At 48.6% G+C, this 17,519-nt stretch overlaps 1 protein-coding gene across 1 annotated transcript in view; it reads left to right on the top strand.

Annotated features, from left to right (window-relative positions):
* The first annotated feature begins 264 nt into the window (after positions 1-264).
* Positions 265-17,519, top strand: part of ncor2 (nuclear receptor corepressor 2) — a 36,011-nt gene continuing 18,756 nt past the window's right edge. Inside the window, 4 exon segments of the mRNA XM_062454071.1 lie at positions 265-442; positions 13,927-14,123; positions 15,065-15,177; positions 16,630-16,762. Of these exon segments, the coding sequence (XP_062310055.1) occupies positions 14,019-14,123; positions 15,065-15,177; positions 16,630-16,762 (351 nt within the window). The 5' untranslated portion in view covers positions 265-442; positions 13,927-14,018.

A 17,519-nucleotide genomic window follows, 5' to 3' on the forward strand; every position in this document is an offset into this window, starting at 1 on the left:
TTCAGACTGATATGAAGAATATAAACCTGAGAGGTTTACCAAAATTGTAGGCTATTTTAATACCTGTACAATACCATTTTGAGAATTTACTCAACTTAATTGATTCTGGATTTATATCGTCTTTCGTGTTTGTATTGTAGAATAGTCTACTTCACTTTGGGCTACTATGCTTCTTTGCTTGAGAATGAGTTCACTTGAGTGAGAGCTGGAGAACATGCGCCCTATTGAAAGACGAATCTAGAGAGGCGTTTCAGCACCATTCTCTCAGGGAGTACAGAGGACCACTGAGCTCTCTTGGAATAGACACGACATTTGGCTCGAGTGGAACCAACGACTACGAAAACTCCTATTTCATGTGGATTACTCCTGGAAAAGGAAACTTGTTTGAAAAGAGGAAATTAGTTTATCGACTAAACTTATAAGGACTGGAACGTACGCTACAGTAAGAGAACACCGCCGTATCTTATGGTTTCTTTCCCTGTGGCTAGGGTTAGCTAGGTATCAAGCTAACGTATGGGATATCATTTGTTAGCTAGCTTTTCGGTCTAGGCTGAGCGCAACGTACCGAACATTGTGCTGGGTGGATAGCGAGCTAGTTTCTCGCTAGCTGACAAGCTATGAATTGCATTAAGAATGATAGCTAGTACGCTAACATGAATACCTGCACCTACATAGTTAGATAACAAATCAGTCTCGTGAACGAATACCTGTCACGTGTAGCCAGCTAAATAGATAGCTCTAAGCCGAGATCGAGCTAGTGTTAGCAGCTCACACTGCTAGTGTTAGCGACAATCGCTAAAGCTACCTCATTGTAGCAAAGTAGGCTAACTGTTACATTAGATACACTTGTTTGAAGTCATATGTTGTCCCGCGGTGGAACTAAGGGTTTCCGCAGACGGCATTCGATTAGCTGTCTTAATGCTATGGAGAGACGTTCGATTCATTGCCACTCAAATAAGCATAGCCACTATTGTCAAGTCAAAGTTCCAAGTCAGAGTAGCCAGTCACCAATCAAAGGTATGAGTCATGGTTCTGTTATCGCTGAAAATTAATAATGACCTTCACTGCGAAATGTCTATTCGATTATGTAGTTGTATCGTACATTTGTATTTATTCCATTATTGAGCAGTATGAGACATTGATATATCTGGCAATATAACAACATACTTTGTTTACCGGCCATGCAACGGGAGCTCTGATATACCCTTGACGACATTCTGCTCTGCCGGTTTGGGTAGGTCACATGACTTTTCAAAGCCGTTGCATGATAAAACGAGTATCCGTAATACAACACTAGCTGTCTAACGACAGTCGTTTACGTAGTTGCATACATGTTATTTTATATTTTAGGATGGTCAGTAGACTCGGGCAAATATAGTCACCCCCTTAAATAAGACGTTAAATGTAGTCAAATGGGTGGAGACTCAGGACCCGTGATTGACGACGATGTTGTTGTGTCACCCCTGCTTACTATCGCTTTTTGGCTCGATCCAACTTGCTAACGCGTGCTTGGACTGGTGTGCTGTTGTTTGGCAAACATCGCCTGACTGAAGTATAGACAATAACAGTTGTTATACAAACACTCCTAACAGATATTTTATCTGGAACAATAAATGTGTTACTACAAAACTGTCGGTATATGACTGTTGTATAACAACATTTTTTTTTTACGTGAATGACATCCATATCCGTAACATTGTTTGACAGATTCAGATATACATTATTTAAGATTTTAGTTATTACACTTAAGCGCCTAGATTAAGTCATCCCTTTCGCTCCAAAGCAGTAGACATAAATCAGAAGCTTAGATCGATCAGATGCAATCCCACCGCCTATTGAATAGGACCCCAACAGTGAGGATGAAGCTAATGTATCAACATAATAAAAAAAGAGCATTCAATCGTGCATGATTTATTTTTTTATATCGCTTATGAGTTCAGGCCTGTGTTAATAAGGTCAAGCCAAGGCTTTCGGTAGTGGTATTAAATGTCACAACTCTTCCCTTTCTTTAATTACAGTAAGATGCTTGAGGGTAATGAGCTGCAAATGTCATTCAGATATTATTTAAATACCCTGCAATGCTGGTGGTTATTAACCACAGCTCCCCACAGTGATTTATCAGTAAAAAATGGGTCTCTGGAAATGGTTGTTGTAGTGTTGCTTGGGTTGGTCTGTGCCTGGGCACAGCGTCAAACAGATCTGTTTCTGCATTATTGCTGCATAACAGCTTTCAGGACCAAGATGATGTCTCATCAGGCAGACAGATTTACTGTATTGGACTGCCCTGTGCACGAATGCGTTGTTTGAAATCCCACCCTGAAGTCCAGTCCCTCTCCTCTATTGAATAGGATCTGCTGGTCCAAGTAAGGATTAAGATCACCAAATCTGCTGATTGTGGTGTGGCATGAGGTGGTGGAGCCTCTACTAAGTCCTTGGGTCACCGAGTCCTCGAGTCATTCAGACTAAAGGCTCACTTGTGTTTTATCCGTCTTATTAGGCTGCTGTGAATGGAGTTTGACAGAGCACGGAATGGGAGAGATTTCCCTGTGCTCTGTGTGGTCCCAGTCCCGCTTACGAAACCGGCGGAAGTTCTGAAATACTGGATGGTTGGTATGAATAGTCTTCCGTTTGAATAGTCATCCTCGTTTTCAAAACCGGGGGTGGAAGGGAATCTTCAGATCACCGTGATTAAGGGAATAGTCTGCACCTTCTCTGAGTCCACGTCATAAATCACCTAAACTGTTGCTTATAGTGGAGTGGGGCGTGTGTGTGGGTGGGGGTGGGGGGGATTCTGCGCAACACCGCAGAATCTAAAACAAGTTCACCACTGGAATGTGCTTAGTGTGTGAAGAGAAAATGCTGTCGAACTGTTCCTTAAATAGCGGTGCAATTGTTTAGAAAAGAGAAAGAGGTGGAGAGAGAGAGAGAGGGGTGGGGATGTTAGTTTATACTGTAAACTTTACAGTAAGTTCCTCATGTCACAGCAGGTCAGACAATGCTTCCCAAGCAGCGCTCTGTGTCGGGTCTGCTGCCAGTGGCCTGGGAGGTTCTGCTCTTCCTCTGAATGGAGAACACATTATTCCACTTACCAGTCCATTAGACTTTCCTGACTTTGTTTCAAATGTGACTGACTTTCTGTTGCTGGTGTCTGCTAATTTTTTGGGGGGTATTTGACTTGGATGAATCACGGACTAAGATTTAGCACCCTACTTAACAAATGTTAGATCTGCGAAGCTTCAGAATCTGCTCACATTTATTGAACCCAACCATATTTTCAAGAATTTTAAATAGAATACCATGCTAGTTTGGTGTATGTTATTATTTTTTGGGTGCATTGTGACATGCACTACTCGGGAAGAAATATGAAACTGTTGCCATGGAACTGCCTTCCAACCTTATTCTTTCTATTCACTCTTCCTGCTCAGTAAAAACAGCTGTCTGGCATTTCTTGCTTGTCAGATTCCTAGTTGACTGCACCTGGTACTGTAGATTTCGTGCAAGGAGAATGTTATGGTTGACTCAAAATGTCAGACAGTGTGTCATGATCGAGTGCAGCTGGTACAGAGAGATGCTTCTAATGTGGCTCAAAATGAAAGTGGCATTAAATTAGACGCCCTGACGTTACCTGGCTTGATGTAGTGCAGATATCTAGCTGGTGCTCAATGGAAATAGACCTGGTCATGAGTAGATTTGATGCTTCATTACAGCTTCGCAAAGGCCTCTCACCTAATGTGTGAATAGCTGGTCCATCCATGCTCACACCGTCTGTGAAATGTAATGTTTTCTTTGAGATGATATTGCAGTCACGTGGCCTATATCTATCTGACCTTATCTTCAAATGCCACTCATTTTCCCCTTCGCAAAAGTCACATTTGATCAGACACACTCGTCCACTGTTCTATATTCTACTCCTGTGCTATGAGCCTTGAAGTTCACACACACCGTTTTCACACATTTTCCATCAGCAACAGAACACAGTATCCGTCGACACACGAACAAAGGCTCTAGTAATATAAACACAATGCTCATTCTGTAGTGCCAGTTTTTTTGTGTCACTGCCTCCTAATTGAAAATCTTCCTTGAGTGACACCTAGTTTAAGAAGCCGTTCAATTGATTAATTTAGATTATGTCCTGTAGGCTGTAACTTCTTAGATAACGAGATGAATAGGGTTTTTTTAACAGGTAGTGACTGTCTGACTGGAAAGTGCACACCACACACACACTCACACACACACACACACTCACACACACACACGTGCTTCATAACAGTCTCCAACATGTTTAGGACACAGTTGTGGAACTCGTTGCACAAAAGGGGGAGATAGGGGGGTGTAGGGGGGCTGGGGAGCCCAGGGGGGCCCAGGGGTTAATGGGGTCTGGCGGCGAGACTGATCCTAACCCTGTCACTATGCGGGGCTCACCAGGCCTAGACTAGGATTTATGGAGAGGTTTCATTAGAACTCACCGGCCAAAGGGCTGCTTTTGTCTGGGGGGTCGAGGCCTTCAGCTGGTCCCCAATAGACATGAATAAAAATGTAGGCGCTTCCTAGGATGCAGACAAGTTGCTCCCCATCCCGTCTTGTCTGTCCTCCCCGGATCCCACAAGAGATCAATACTGAACTATAGCCTGCACTGATTAGAGAGAAGCAGTGTAAAGGATGAGGGGGTAAAAACATGTCAGTCACAGCTTTTACGGCAATGGAGAAATGACTCCCGAAAACCCTGGCCTAAAAGCATTCAATCACATGCCGAACATGTTGTTTAAACCTTTACTCAAGGTTTTTCTCGCTCCCCCCCCCCCCCCCCCCCCCTTTCCCGTTGCAACTGTCTCTGGCTCAATGAAAACAAATGGCTGTAGAAACCATTTCCTCGTGTAGTACGAGGGGTGTAGAAGCTCTCCTTATCTTCCACCACACAGTTTCCTGTTGTAGTGCCATGCGATCGCGACAGACACGAGTGGATAAAGTCTTTGTTCGGAGCGTGATTGTGTGCAGCGGACCACGACGCTAGTGTCGGGTTCCTCTCTGGCTCGAGTGTCGGAGGTTGCCGTGTGATGTTGGTGTTGGGTGCCCCCAAATAAATGGTTGTCAATTTCAGTTCTCTGTTCTAACCTTTTGGTGTTGTTGACCTTTGTTTGTCAAGGCGTGGTCCTTGCCGTACTGCACATATGGATCTTGTTTTTCCCTACCCTATAATTAGTCATTAGTCATTTCGAAGGAATTTATTATGTTTATTTTTTATTTTTAACCGTTGTGCTTGTTGAAGGACAATCCTAAATCAACCAGGGAGACATTTTCTGATAGTTTTGTACCATGACTGACTGTGCTGTATGGTCAGTCAGTCAGTCACATACAAACATACAGCGAGAGAAACACACACACACACACAGAGGATTAACAGAGATTAGAAATGGCTGTGCGGTAAGTGATTCACTTGACTCTGTTACGCAACACACATGACAGCGTTTTAGGACATTACTCTTGTTTGTGTGAAGGCTCGAGGTGGGGGTGGAGATATATTTAACCTTGTGATTAGCTTGACTGGGAAGCCTGTCTGAATGCTAATGGTCTGGAGTTTCTTGTGTGTGTGTGTGTGTGTGTGCGTGTGTGTGTGTGAAGGGACAGTTTGTTTTTCAGTGTCTGGTGTGAATGTATTGGTCTGTGAAGGGACGTGGTGTAGGTTTACCTAGGAGATTAGGTGACAGCGTAACAGTAAAAGGTATTTACAGGTTCGGTGACAGATTATAATCTGTGCTGGGTTGCATGGAAATTGCGTTTCATTCATTGTTTGTGTAAGCCTATATTTAGCGCCGTGCGCGACAACACCCACACGACACACACAAATGCGGCTCTCGTACGGTTGCCGTCGGCAGCAAACCCAGACACCCAGAGAGGGGCTGTAGCTGTTTCCAAAAACTGCTGAATAATAGATAAGTGAAGAAGAACCAGGTCAGTCTGGGAGAGGGGAAAGCAAGAGCTCTTCTCGGTCTTATACCCCTTCCCCTTAGGGCTTCATGTCAGGGCGTCCCCCTCCTGTTCTGGAGGATTGAAGAGGGAGCTTTGAGGTCCAAGCCTCTGGCTTTGTATACCCGTCTAGATAGGTGGCGCTATTACCGTGCCGTCCCAGTGGAGCTGTTGCGGCGCTTGCGTTGAGAGAGGGCCGTCAGAGTGGCTGTGTGTGGGTGTGCGAGGAGAGCGCTAGCTCTTGACTACACCAGTGTGTTTTGGTGGAATGCCTGCGCCTCCATGGTTACGGGGCTGTTGAGGCCTAGTGTGAATGCCTCGGCTCTGGACCCTACCATAATACCTCCAAGTCTGGGCCTGGGAGCCAGGAGGGGGAGGAGGGTCTTATGTAACCCAGAGTGGCTAGCTCAGGCTGGTGTGGCGGAAGCGCGGGAACAGGCAGGAAATCTAATATGCGCTCTGCCTGGGCTCCAGAACCTAGATGCAGCTGCAGGACTAACTGGAACCACATCTGGAGGGAGCGGCTAGCCTTTCACTGTTATCTCTCATCATTTGTTTGGGACATCCTATCCCGATTATGCTATACGATTCATTTAGATAGAACGCCACTTTGATCAGAATCTCTCCACGGAGTTTAAACCAATTTTGCACAGGTGTAAAGGAGTCAGGACTTAAAAGAGGCCAATAGTTCATCTCCTGTTTCTGTAGCATTGAACGTGTTTACAAGCCCACATTCTGTACGGGACAAAACCTTCTATTAAAGGGACCTTCACCTACAAGGACTCTGAAGTCATTGACCCGATGTTTAATCAGTTTAACACTGCTGAGTGAACTGTTTTGTGCGAGCTAGCATGCACGACCTCTGATGCTTGCGGTAGGGTAAAGGTACGATTGGATTGTATCATGCTGTCTACTGTGAGGTGTCACGTCCTGTGGTTTAGGGAAGTGTCTCTAAAGCTCTTTGTCAGACAGGTTGTGGCCGTGTCATTAGCGCGTGGCGTGTCATTAGCGTGTGGCGTGTCATTAGTGTGTGGCGTGTCATTAGCGTGTGGCGTGTCATTAGCGTGTGGCGTGTCATTAGCGTGTGGGTGTTGACTAGTTTCTGGCAGCTTCTCCTGACGATGGTTGTTTGTGTTGTGGTTTGATGCAAGGTTCATATCCTTTCAGAAAGTTGAGGAGAGGTTAGCCCGAGTAGATGTGCTGCAGGTTTTGTAAGTAACTAATCTAGTTGTTGTTGAGCTTAAAATGGTGCTGCCTGTGTCGACTGACCCGCTTCAGGCCTTCTTCCAACGACGCCGTGTTAAACTCTGGTTTGTGATGTGAAATGGGTTTTGGGGGTGCGTACGTGGGTCGCAAGCTAGCAGACGCACTCAATCATTACCTCACCCATTTTGTCTCCAGAGCTTCTATTTAATACCTGACATAACGGCTTCATTTCCTCTCCACTCATCAGTCATTGATTTAGTTTCTCGCCTAGTTGGCCGATCCATTATTTGACATTTATAATATGCCAGGTCTGCAAATGATTATTGGATTTAAGGATTTTTGGCATTCCTTTCATAATGTGAAAGTTGTTCTTTTTTGGAGGGGTTAGGCTGACTGAAAGGGGTCTGGCTGCAGGCCAGCTAATATTGAGGAAAGCCTTTGGTTATTTTCGTTAGCCTGCGTGTGATGATGGCCAATCGCTGTCCACTGCCCACATTCTTATTATTCAAAACGGTGCACAGGCTATGATGCATGGAATACTTTGAAAATTGGAAGAGAATCTGGCTTAATGAAAGCCTTTTCATGGGGCTGTACAAATGTCTGGTCAACTGAGTTTCTCTGCAATGTTCACAGTTCCAGATTTGTTTTATTTGTGTTACTTTGTTTTTTGATAATATTATTTTACAGAACTCTGCTTTGGGCTCAATTGGCATGGCGAAGCATAGGCTGCTATAATAAAGTTACTGTTGGTAATTTTAAGATGTCATCTGTTTCCCCAAATTAACATTGACAACAACAAAGTCTCGATTTTTTTACGCAAAACATCGCACCAGGCCACTAACGTCAAACAGAGGTCTGCACCTGCAGGATGTTACTCTTATACCGCTGAATACGACACACCTCTGCCTTATTTTGATTTGTTAGATTCTACACACAAACCCTTTCCGTTGGATCCCCTTGTTTGATGTTGTTCAGAGGAAGAGAGCTTAATGCCCAGCAGGGCTATTGGGGGAGGAGAGCTGAGCGGTTTGTGCTGTTCCCTTCCCGACGCTAACCTACTGTAAATGCAGAGGAGTTTCCATTCTCCAGCTGCCAGGCCTTTTATTACTGGATATGGTGCTAACACTGTTTCCTCCCTCTCTCTGTCTCTCTGTCTCTGTCTCTGTCTCTGTCTCTGTCTCTGTCTCTGTCTCTGTCTCTGTCTCTCTCTCTCTCTCTCTCTCTCTCTCTCTCTCTCTCTCTCTCTCTCTCTCTCTCTCTCTCTCTCTCTCTCTCTCTCTCTCTCTCTCTCTCTCCACTGTGGTTCTGATTAGCTGGCTCTTGGCATCTTCCCTCGTGAAGTTGGCTTGGAGGAATAACTTTGCTGAAACAAAGAATAGGGATTTATAAACATCGTAGGCCTCTCCCACATAGAAATGCCGTCAAGCTTATGAGAGACTCGAGGCCTGTCCTAGACTATAAGTGATAGACCATACAGTGTTCAAAGTCTTAGCTCCACAACTATGCCAGATTCATTTGCTAAAAAACAAATGGTCCACTTTGAATGGTTTTGTGTTTCCATGGTGTCTGTTTTAGGCCCAGTGCTTTTACCATCGAGATTGACCTTCCTCCTGCTCTCTGACCTCAGGGCACCTCTAGGGGCCCCAGCTCTGAGGCTTCAATAGATTAATTGCATGGCTTTGTTTTCACGTCAAAGGCGAGGGAGAGAGGGAGGGAGGGAGGGAGGGAGAGATGGAAGGAGAGAGAGTCTGAGAGCGCCCAGCTAACTGGCTCTGCAAGTCAATTCCTTATTGGGCTTTCGGCCTTTAGTTCTCTGAACACTGCCAGTAACCAGCTGTGGAAAGAATTAAAGAAAAGGTGTGGCTTTGGAGGAGTTGGTTTAATGTTTTCTTTGTCATGAAGCTATTAAATGGGCTGGCTGTAGTATACAGCATAAAACTAAACATGTGAATCAAGGTGTCGTGGTATGGCTGAACCTCCAACAGCAACAAGATGACAGGTAAAATGTGGATGTGCTGTTTCTTGTCAAATGTAGTCAGTGCTTTGGCCTCATCGTTTAGGATTCAGAAGGCATAACTGATACTGTAAAGTGATGTTTGAAGTGGAGAGGGTGTGTGTGTGTGTGTGTGTCACAATGTGTGCTTTGTGGGGCCTTTTCGTTTGAGACTGGAGAGAGAGAGAGAGAGAGGGGGGGGGGGGGGGAGCAAGACGCCTTTGCCAGGGCTCTTTGGTAATGAGGATCCAGAGAAGATAAATCCTTATGAGAGCTGACAGGGTGCCACATTCCTGGTCTCCGAGTCCAAGCACCACCTCCCCTCCCCCCTCCACCATCCTAACCTCTACTACACACTTCCAAAGCTGTTACCAAACCCACAACTGAGGCCCGGTTGTGTTCACTCATCTGCCTTCTCACCACGGTGACATCGGAGTGGAGAGCCCGTTTATCTGTCCGATACAGAGCAAGAGCAGGCACGATACGACCACTTCCTGTTGACAGTACTGTCCTCACAGGCATCCTATAGAAGTGGGCTTTCCCATTCAAAAGCTGGCACTGTGACAAAAAGATTGTCAAAGCCTCAAACTTATACATGTTTTTCTTTGAGAGAGCTTGACTGATTTAGTCACACACGATGTGATTGACACTCCCTTTAGGAAGACTTCCAGTCATTGTTTTACGATCGTACTCCTACTGTGCGTAACTTCACAATATGCATACCACCAGACTATGTACGTGTGATATCTAGCATGCTAAATAGAATGGCAGCATGGGTAATGGGATGCACCGCTAGTCGTCTTAGCAGCCTCTGAGAGCTGGCGGTGTGTGTGCTGTGATAGCTGAGCGCTGCTTGGTATTTACTCTGAATCGTCCCTAAAATGGAGATGGGGGAAGAGGAAATATCGGCTACAGTAGAGTCCTTGGCTCACTGTGGCTTCGGAGTGGAGCTGGGGTAGCGTGGGAGAGGCAGAGCGCAGAGGTAGTGGGGGGAGGCAGATGTAGTGGGGAGAGGCAGAGGTAGTGGGGAGAGGCAGAGGTAGTGGGGAGAGGCAGAGGTAGTGGGGAGAGGCAGAGGCAGTGGGGAGAGGCAGAGGCAGTGGGGAGAGGCAGAGGCAGTGGGGAGAGGCAGAGGCAGTGGGGAGAGGCAGAGGAACAGATGCAGTGGGGAGAGGCAGAGGCAGTGGGGAGAGGCAGAGGAACAGAGGCAGTGGGGAGAGGCAGAGGCAGTGGGGAGAGGCAGAGGAACAGAGGCAGTGGGGAGAGGCAGAGGAACAGAGGCAGTGGGGAGAGGCAGAGGCAGTGGGGAGAGGCAGTGGGGAGAGGCAGAGGAACAGAGGCAGTGGGGAGAGGCAGAGGCAGTGGGGAGAGGCAGAGGAACAGAGGTAGTGGGGAGAGCTAGAGTAAAGGAGTAGGGTGAGTGAGTTCATTCGCAGCGTTGGCAGTGAGCCAGCGGTTTGCCTGTGGGTGTCTGTAGCGTTGCCAGTGCATGTGTTTAGCCTCCTGTCTGGAAGGCCTCGATCGCCTCTCTGTTTATGTCAAAGCTCTTTCATTGTATTGGCTTACTCGGCTTGATTCATAGTTTTTTCTCTCTCTCTCTCTTTCTCTGAAGGTCTTGTGACTCACTTTAAACCTGTTTTCCTCTTTTGTCTTCTCTCTCCTTTTCTTTGTATTTCTCTCCCTCTCCATTTCGTTCGCTCTTTTCCTCTCTGGATCGCTTTATTTTTCGTTCTCTCGTTTGCTAACTCTCCCTCCCTCTCTCTCTATCTCTCTCGTGCTCAGGGGCGCTCTGGAGGTTTATCAAAGGGGGGCCTCGGAGGAGGAAAGCTTATCTCACCCTCTTTGTCTTCTTGGCCTCCTTCTGCTCCTTGTTGAGCTGTTTCTTACACAACGCCTGTGCGGTGTAGCCGAGATGTTTTCCTTCTTGTGTTTCACATCAGGTTCATCCAAGCACCGTTTGAACCTTAAATTATGGCCCCCCCAATATGGGATTTGGTTTTATTAAACTCCAATAAAGATCATTGTTTGTGGGCAGTTTTTGAACATCACTGATGTTGGAATTGTTAGCGTGTGCGTGTGTGGGTGGGTGGGCTGCATGGGTAAAATCAGCAAGACACTCCCATCCATGGTGGGTTGGTGAGAGGCCCAGTGTGCCTGTCTCGTGGCGTCTCCCAGCTCATGTTGATAGTGCTCCTCTGTTCCTCACCGGCAGGACGACCAGCCCCGAGGCTTTCACAACGCCGGGGTTTTTTTTTTTGCTTAACTGTGAAATAAAATAGCACTTTGTGCGTCTGACGGAGAGACAGGAAGGAAGGTCAGATCCTGCCGCTCGTTGTGTTGCCAAACGGAGCCAAGGAAAACCTAGAGAGAACGGAGAGAAAGCAGATGAAGATGGCCTCGTTGTCTAGGGTTACTCCTCTCACGCTGTGTCTCTACTATTTCATCTACTGTTTTGGTAGTGAAAGAGACTCCTGGCCTGTCTCTCCTTCTGTGCGCATAGAATCTACTCGCTGACGATATTCCTCCCCGTACTATTTGGAAGATTTGCGACAGCTCTGGAAATGGGTGAACTGCCTCTCGGGATGGATGAGTGTGTGTGTGTGTGTGCCTCAGTCTTCAGTTGTACTGGGGAGTGTTGTTGGCCTGTGGCCCGTCCCTCTGGAGGGTACAGGCATGTGAGAGAGAGCTCAAGCTGCTCCTAGCACAGGCCCAGTCTGCACAGTGTCATGTTGTTGGCCTATATTACCGTTGCTGCCCTCTCCGGCTCTCCATGTGTGCCACACACACAAACACACACACACACACACACACACAACGGTGAAACCTGAGCTATGAGAGCTTCAGGGTCATCATTCCTGAGAGGCCCAGGGAAATGGCAAGTGTCCTAATGCCTGTTTTGGCAGGGGGTTGATCCTGGCCACATGCAGGGAGAGCAGGCGTACCCACTACTATCAAAACACAGTTTAGTGGAATATCACTGTGAATGTGTGCTCAGTCAGAAGCAGCCTAACCCTCTTCGCCTTTCAACATTCCGTCGCAAAATGGTGCCAAGGTTCCACAGCGATTCTATCTGGTGGATGGGTTGAAGGGAGGGAGAGGTGGCCGTTAGGGTTTCCAGGCGTTTGAGTTCAGAGTTTGACCTTCGAGTGAAATCAAACTGTTCTTCCGCGTGTCTTGTTTTGCGTTTGTAAGTTCTTGATCCCACCGTTATTGTAGAGATGCTCCAGCACTACTTGTTGGCACTCGTATCGGGCCGACACAGCATGGTGAACAGTTGTATTTGGTATTGGCATCGCAATTTAACGCTTCCAATTCCGAGTAAACTGACGTATAACGACGCAGCCTGTGAACTTGCTGTGATACCAGCGGAACTAATTACAGGAGAGCTGATGCCCCGAGAGTATCGGGGTAGCAAGGCAGTCCGACTCTCTTCTATGGCTTCCACAGCTCCGCTAATGTCTCTCAGCTCCGCGCGCTGGTGTTCAGCACAGCTTCTCAAGCTGTTAATGAGACACGAAAGCGATTTACGTGCGAAAGAGAAGAAATCGCCGGGAAATATTTCCCCTCGCGTTTGCCCCGCCAAGCTAGACAAGCTATGGTTGTTGTCAGTTAGACGTAATGCTTTGTAGGTGGTCTACTTGCTTTTTTGGAGAAACATTTCAGTTTCGAATAATGATTCGAAACTCAATAGAAACCCCTCCCGCCCTCCCCAAAGGTACTTATATCTGTACATGGCATCAGCCAATACTTTCGTATTGCAAACAAAATATTGGTACTCGTATCGTCCTTAAATAAGAGGGTATTGGTGCACCGCTGTTACAGCAAACAGGCTCCTCCCATCTTCTGTATTCTACACCAAGTCTCCTCCTCACATTTCAACCATACATTCTCTACCACCAATTTGTAATCAGTGTGAAACTGTAAGAGGATTAGGCCTCTCTAGTCCCACTTGCTTTTTTATAATAACTTCTTCACGAGTGTGAAGGATATGCCATCTCATCCCTCGGCTTATTCCAAGGGGACTGTGGGGGTGTTGGAAAACCAGATGGCCCTGCCTCCACTACTTCATGTTGAAACATGCATATGCGTCTAATTCCTAGTAGAAGTGCACACACTGCCGTTTGGTCCAATGTCCTTGGAGTTCAAACTTCATTAGCGTCGGAAGATCATCCACGTCTCAACATATCATAGAATTATTTATGGCGCCTGGAGATCCCTGTTAAAGCCCTGGGCATCTCTCATTATCAGACTGGCTAGGTGCTCCAGTTAGCTGTCCGGAGAGTGCATGTATGAGGAACAGAGGGTGTGTGTGAGTGCGTATCCGAGATGGGAGGGGGGGGGAGGGGGAGGGGGGGGGAGGGGGAGGGGGGGAGGAAGATCCGGCCGAGGCTGAGCAGGTGCGGGGTGTCTTGACTCCTCTAGCGGGAGCGATAGCTAAGCTAACAGCTGCAGGGACAGAGAGGTGCTGACACTATTATATCCGGGGGATACACACACGCACACACACACACACACACACACTTTGGTGCAGTGAAGCTGGCCCATGCAAAGCAGCATTGTATCCCTGCCAAACACAATGCAAGATGTTCCGTTGATTGGCCCCTACAAATACGATATCCGTGTCTAGCGCTCTACGCACCATAGTCTTACACGAGCCCAGCTCCGGATAAAACTGGTTCGTAGAGAGCTCGCTTTAAAGTGACTTTGACCCGAGTCTCATCTGTGCTTTCTTCTTCTTCTTCTTCTCCCTCTTCCTCCAACAGGCCGCTGGCTACGAGACACAGCCCATGATGCACGCTCCTTCCTCTGCAGCCCCACCCACTTCCTGTCTGTAGAGGAAGCGGCCGCCCCCAGCATGTCCTCGCACCCCCAGTCGGTGCCCCAGGGCCGGAGGGCCGTGGACACCCGCCACCTGCCCAACCCTTCCTCTCTCCCCCTGCAGCTGGCCCGGGCACACACGGTAAGGCTGCTCCGCCTCGGGGAGGGCCTGGGCCAAGCGGACAGCCAGCCAGTCAGTGCAAAGAGATTTATACTGCCGCTTCAAGCCGGCTAGCACCGCTTCGAACCGTGGCTGTAACCCAGGCATCGAGAGGTCAGGGGAGATTTTGTCAACAGAGCATTACTCTGCACCAGCGGAGCGGGCTTGACCCCCCAGAGGCCTGCGTTAGTGTTTTTCCGACAGTAACATTCCTGGGCTACAGTGTTGTGCACACAGCTCTGCACCTTTGTTAGACGACCGAGTTAAAAGTTCATGTTGCCCCTTTTGTCGGGAGTCGTCTGGGAAGGGCTCCTCTATTATGTCCACCCTCTTCTCCCAATTATCCAGGGGCCTAGAGAAGGTGGATCGGAGAAGGAAGTACTGCCAGGCCCCTGGGAGCTGACCCGTAACATCTAGTGTCCAAGCTTCCTTTGTTGGGTCCTGTGTTGAGAGTTTCTATATAAACAATGCAGAGGCTACCTCAGTCTTTTGTCGGTTTTCCCTGTTGCAGGCATTCCAGGGGGTTCCAGGCGTAGGTGGGTACTAGCGACGCACCGGCATTTCATAAAGAGAAAAAGCCCCTCAGTGCCCAGATTTCATTCTCGTGCGATCTAGCCATTATCACAGCGCTACCCGGCAAAGGGAGATCATGTCAGCGGTGTGGAAATACTTCTAGGTTTCTGATAAGGACATCATATTTGCAATCTGCCGTGTTTGTTCAGCAGAAATTTCAGGAGGGGGTACGGTGGCAAAATTACAATGTATTGAAAAGCATAATATTATAGAATAAAAAAATTGGTGCATCACAGATGGAACACTTTAGTATTTTAGAGGGAGGTAGACCCACTGGATTTGTGTCTCAAGGACGTGAGGCCGTGTTTTAGCTGCATGACTGTGCTCATGAACGTGACTGTGTGTTTCAGGAGGTGGGCCTGGTGGACTACCACTCTCATGTGAGGGACTACAGCTCACACCTGGCCCAGCCACACCGCCGCAGGCCCTCTCTGCTGTCAGAGTTCCAGCCAGGGAATGAGAGGTGAGACACACACACACACATGTGCACACACACACACGTACACACACATGTACACACACACGTGCAGCTCTACTCTCTTTAAGCAGCTACTTAATTAACCCCAGGTCACCTGAAACCACAGGTCGAGTACAGGATTTCAGTCTAGTAACGTGTTATTTTGGCATCCTGAAAAAACAACCCCCCCCCCCCTCTGATTCAAACGAGAAACGGCGGTTTCCTCAGCCCTGCCTTTGTCATCCGGTGTCCCAGCGCTCGGGGATGAAGGGCTGGAACGTGCTGTGTCTCTGCCATCTTCAGCACATGGCCAGCGAGACAGTCACAGCTTTGTATGTACTCTCCCTCCCTGGAGACACAGATCTTGTACCTACCAAAGTGCTGTTTTATTTATATAGGCATGCTTTCTCTGAGGTTGAGTGCTTATGAATGATTAATGTAAATTCTATGAATTTTGCATGGCACACTGTGGATGCTCCGGCACACAGTCTTCTCATCTTCCTTTCCCGCCAGTTGATTGGCACGGCAAACATTTTTTCATGTGTTAAACAAGGCAGGGGGAGTAAAAAGTGAACTGAAATGAATTTCAAGAGTTTCGACTGTTTCCTCAAGAGGCAGGCGGTAACTGGATACCAGGGAGCTCTGGGAAGGCAGGGCCGGGCTGAAAATGGCGACGGCTGACAAGACGGTTAGCCTCGTTGACCCCTGTTGCCAGGGGTGACCGGGGTCAAGCTAATCCCTATCAAATTCACTATCCGCCGCCACGCTCTCTTCCTTCGCTCCACTCGTCGACGGGGATCTTGTGTCCTATCCGTTTGGATTCCCTGTCGTCCCATTGGCTTAAATCGGCGGGCTGATGTCGAACTGCATGTCCCTCCACGGCCCACCCTGATATTGAGTGAGTCATGCTAACGCCCGGATTGCTCCAGGGGCACGTAGACAGACGCCATATGGTGGCGTGCGTGGGTTTAGCAGCGCAAGGTTGTTGGTGCGTCTATACGGATCTATCAGAGAGGATTACGGCCTCTTGGGGTCAGATGGCTGAGCGGTTAGGGGTCGGGCTATTAATCAGAAGGTTGCCGGTTCGATTCCTGCCGTGCAAAATGACGTGGTGCCCTTGGGCAAGGCACTTCACCCTATTTGCCTCGGGGGAATGTCCCTGTATCTTACTGTAAGTCGCTCTGGATAAGAGCGTCTGCTAAATGTAAATGTACTGCCTCTGCGCCACATCAGCGCGAGAGATTCCACACGTCTCTGGATTCGATTGTACTTGGCCGGTTTCAGGCGCGATATTTGCCACTCTGTGTCTGCCTCTCCACGCTCACGGAGAGAGACGCATCAGGATCGTTAGACGAGAGTTTGAGCCGGAGTGATCTCTCTGTTTGGGGAGAGTGGAGCGACTGCGGGACAAACTGCAGGAAGGTGTCCGAGGGTGTGAGGAAGAGCTCTCTCCGACAGACCTGAAGCCATCTGCTTTCAGACTCTGCATCGTGCTCTGATGTGCCTCCTCAAAGCGCATTCTCAGCGCATGACAGTCCACACTGATTTCCAGAACTTCTCTCTGAAAACTCCCTTCCACGGCGTGCTTTTGGTTAGCCATCAGTGATTTCATTGTGTCCTCCTGTTGGTTTTCGGGTAACATCGCAGGAAGCAAAGGGAGTCTCCTAGCCCTCTCTACCCCAGCCCCAACCCTCTCTACCCCCAGCCCCAACCCTCTCTACCCCAGCCCCAACCCTCTCTACACCAGCCCCAACCCTCTCTACCCCAGCCCCAACCCTCTCTACCCCAGCCCCAACCCTCTCTACCCCAGCCCCAACCCTCTCTACCCCAGCCCCAGCCCTCTCTACCCCAGCCCCAGCCCTCTCTACCCCAGCCCAGCCCTCTATACCCCCAGCCCCAGCCCTCTCTACCCCAGCCCCCAGCCCTCTCTACCCCAGCCCCAGCCCTCTCTACCCCAGCCCCAGCCCTCTCTACCCCAGCCCCAACCCTCTCTACCCCAGCCCAGCCCTCTCTACCCCAGCCCCCAACCCTCTTCTACCCCAGCCCTCACGGCTGCCTGGACGACTGGCTCCTCTAGAGGATGGTGGAGAGACACTGGAAGCAGGGCGAGCGGCGCAGTGCTGGATAACACAGCGCCATCGGCACGCAAGATCGGTTCTCTGCTCACTGACGGGGCCCGAGCCAACATTCGACTAATGGAGCTGTTATTGTATCGTGTCACCAGACCACCTCTGCTCCTACCCAGCACCCTCTCCCCCTCTCCCGAGACCCGCACCTCTCTTCCCCGTTCCCACTCCTGACAGATCCTCCCCAGGGATCAGATTAGGTTTCATGCATAAGCTTTGGGG

The sequence above is a fragment of the Osmerus eperlanus genome, chromosome 28 (assembly GCF_963692335.1).
Source record: "Osmerus eperlanus chromosome 28, fOsmEpe2.1, whole genome shotgun sequence".
Taxonomy (NCBI): domain Eukaryota; kingdom Metazoa; phylum Chordata; class Actinopteri; order Osmeriformes; family Osmeridae; genus Osmerus; species Osmerus eperlanus.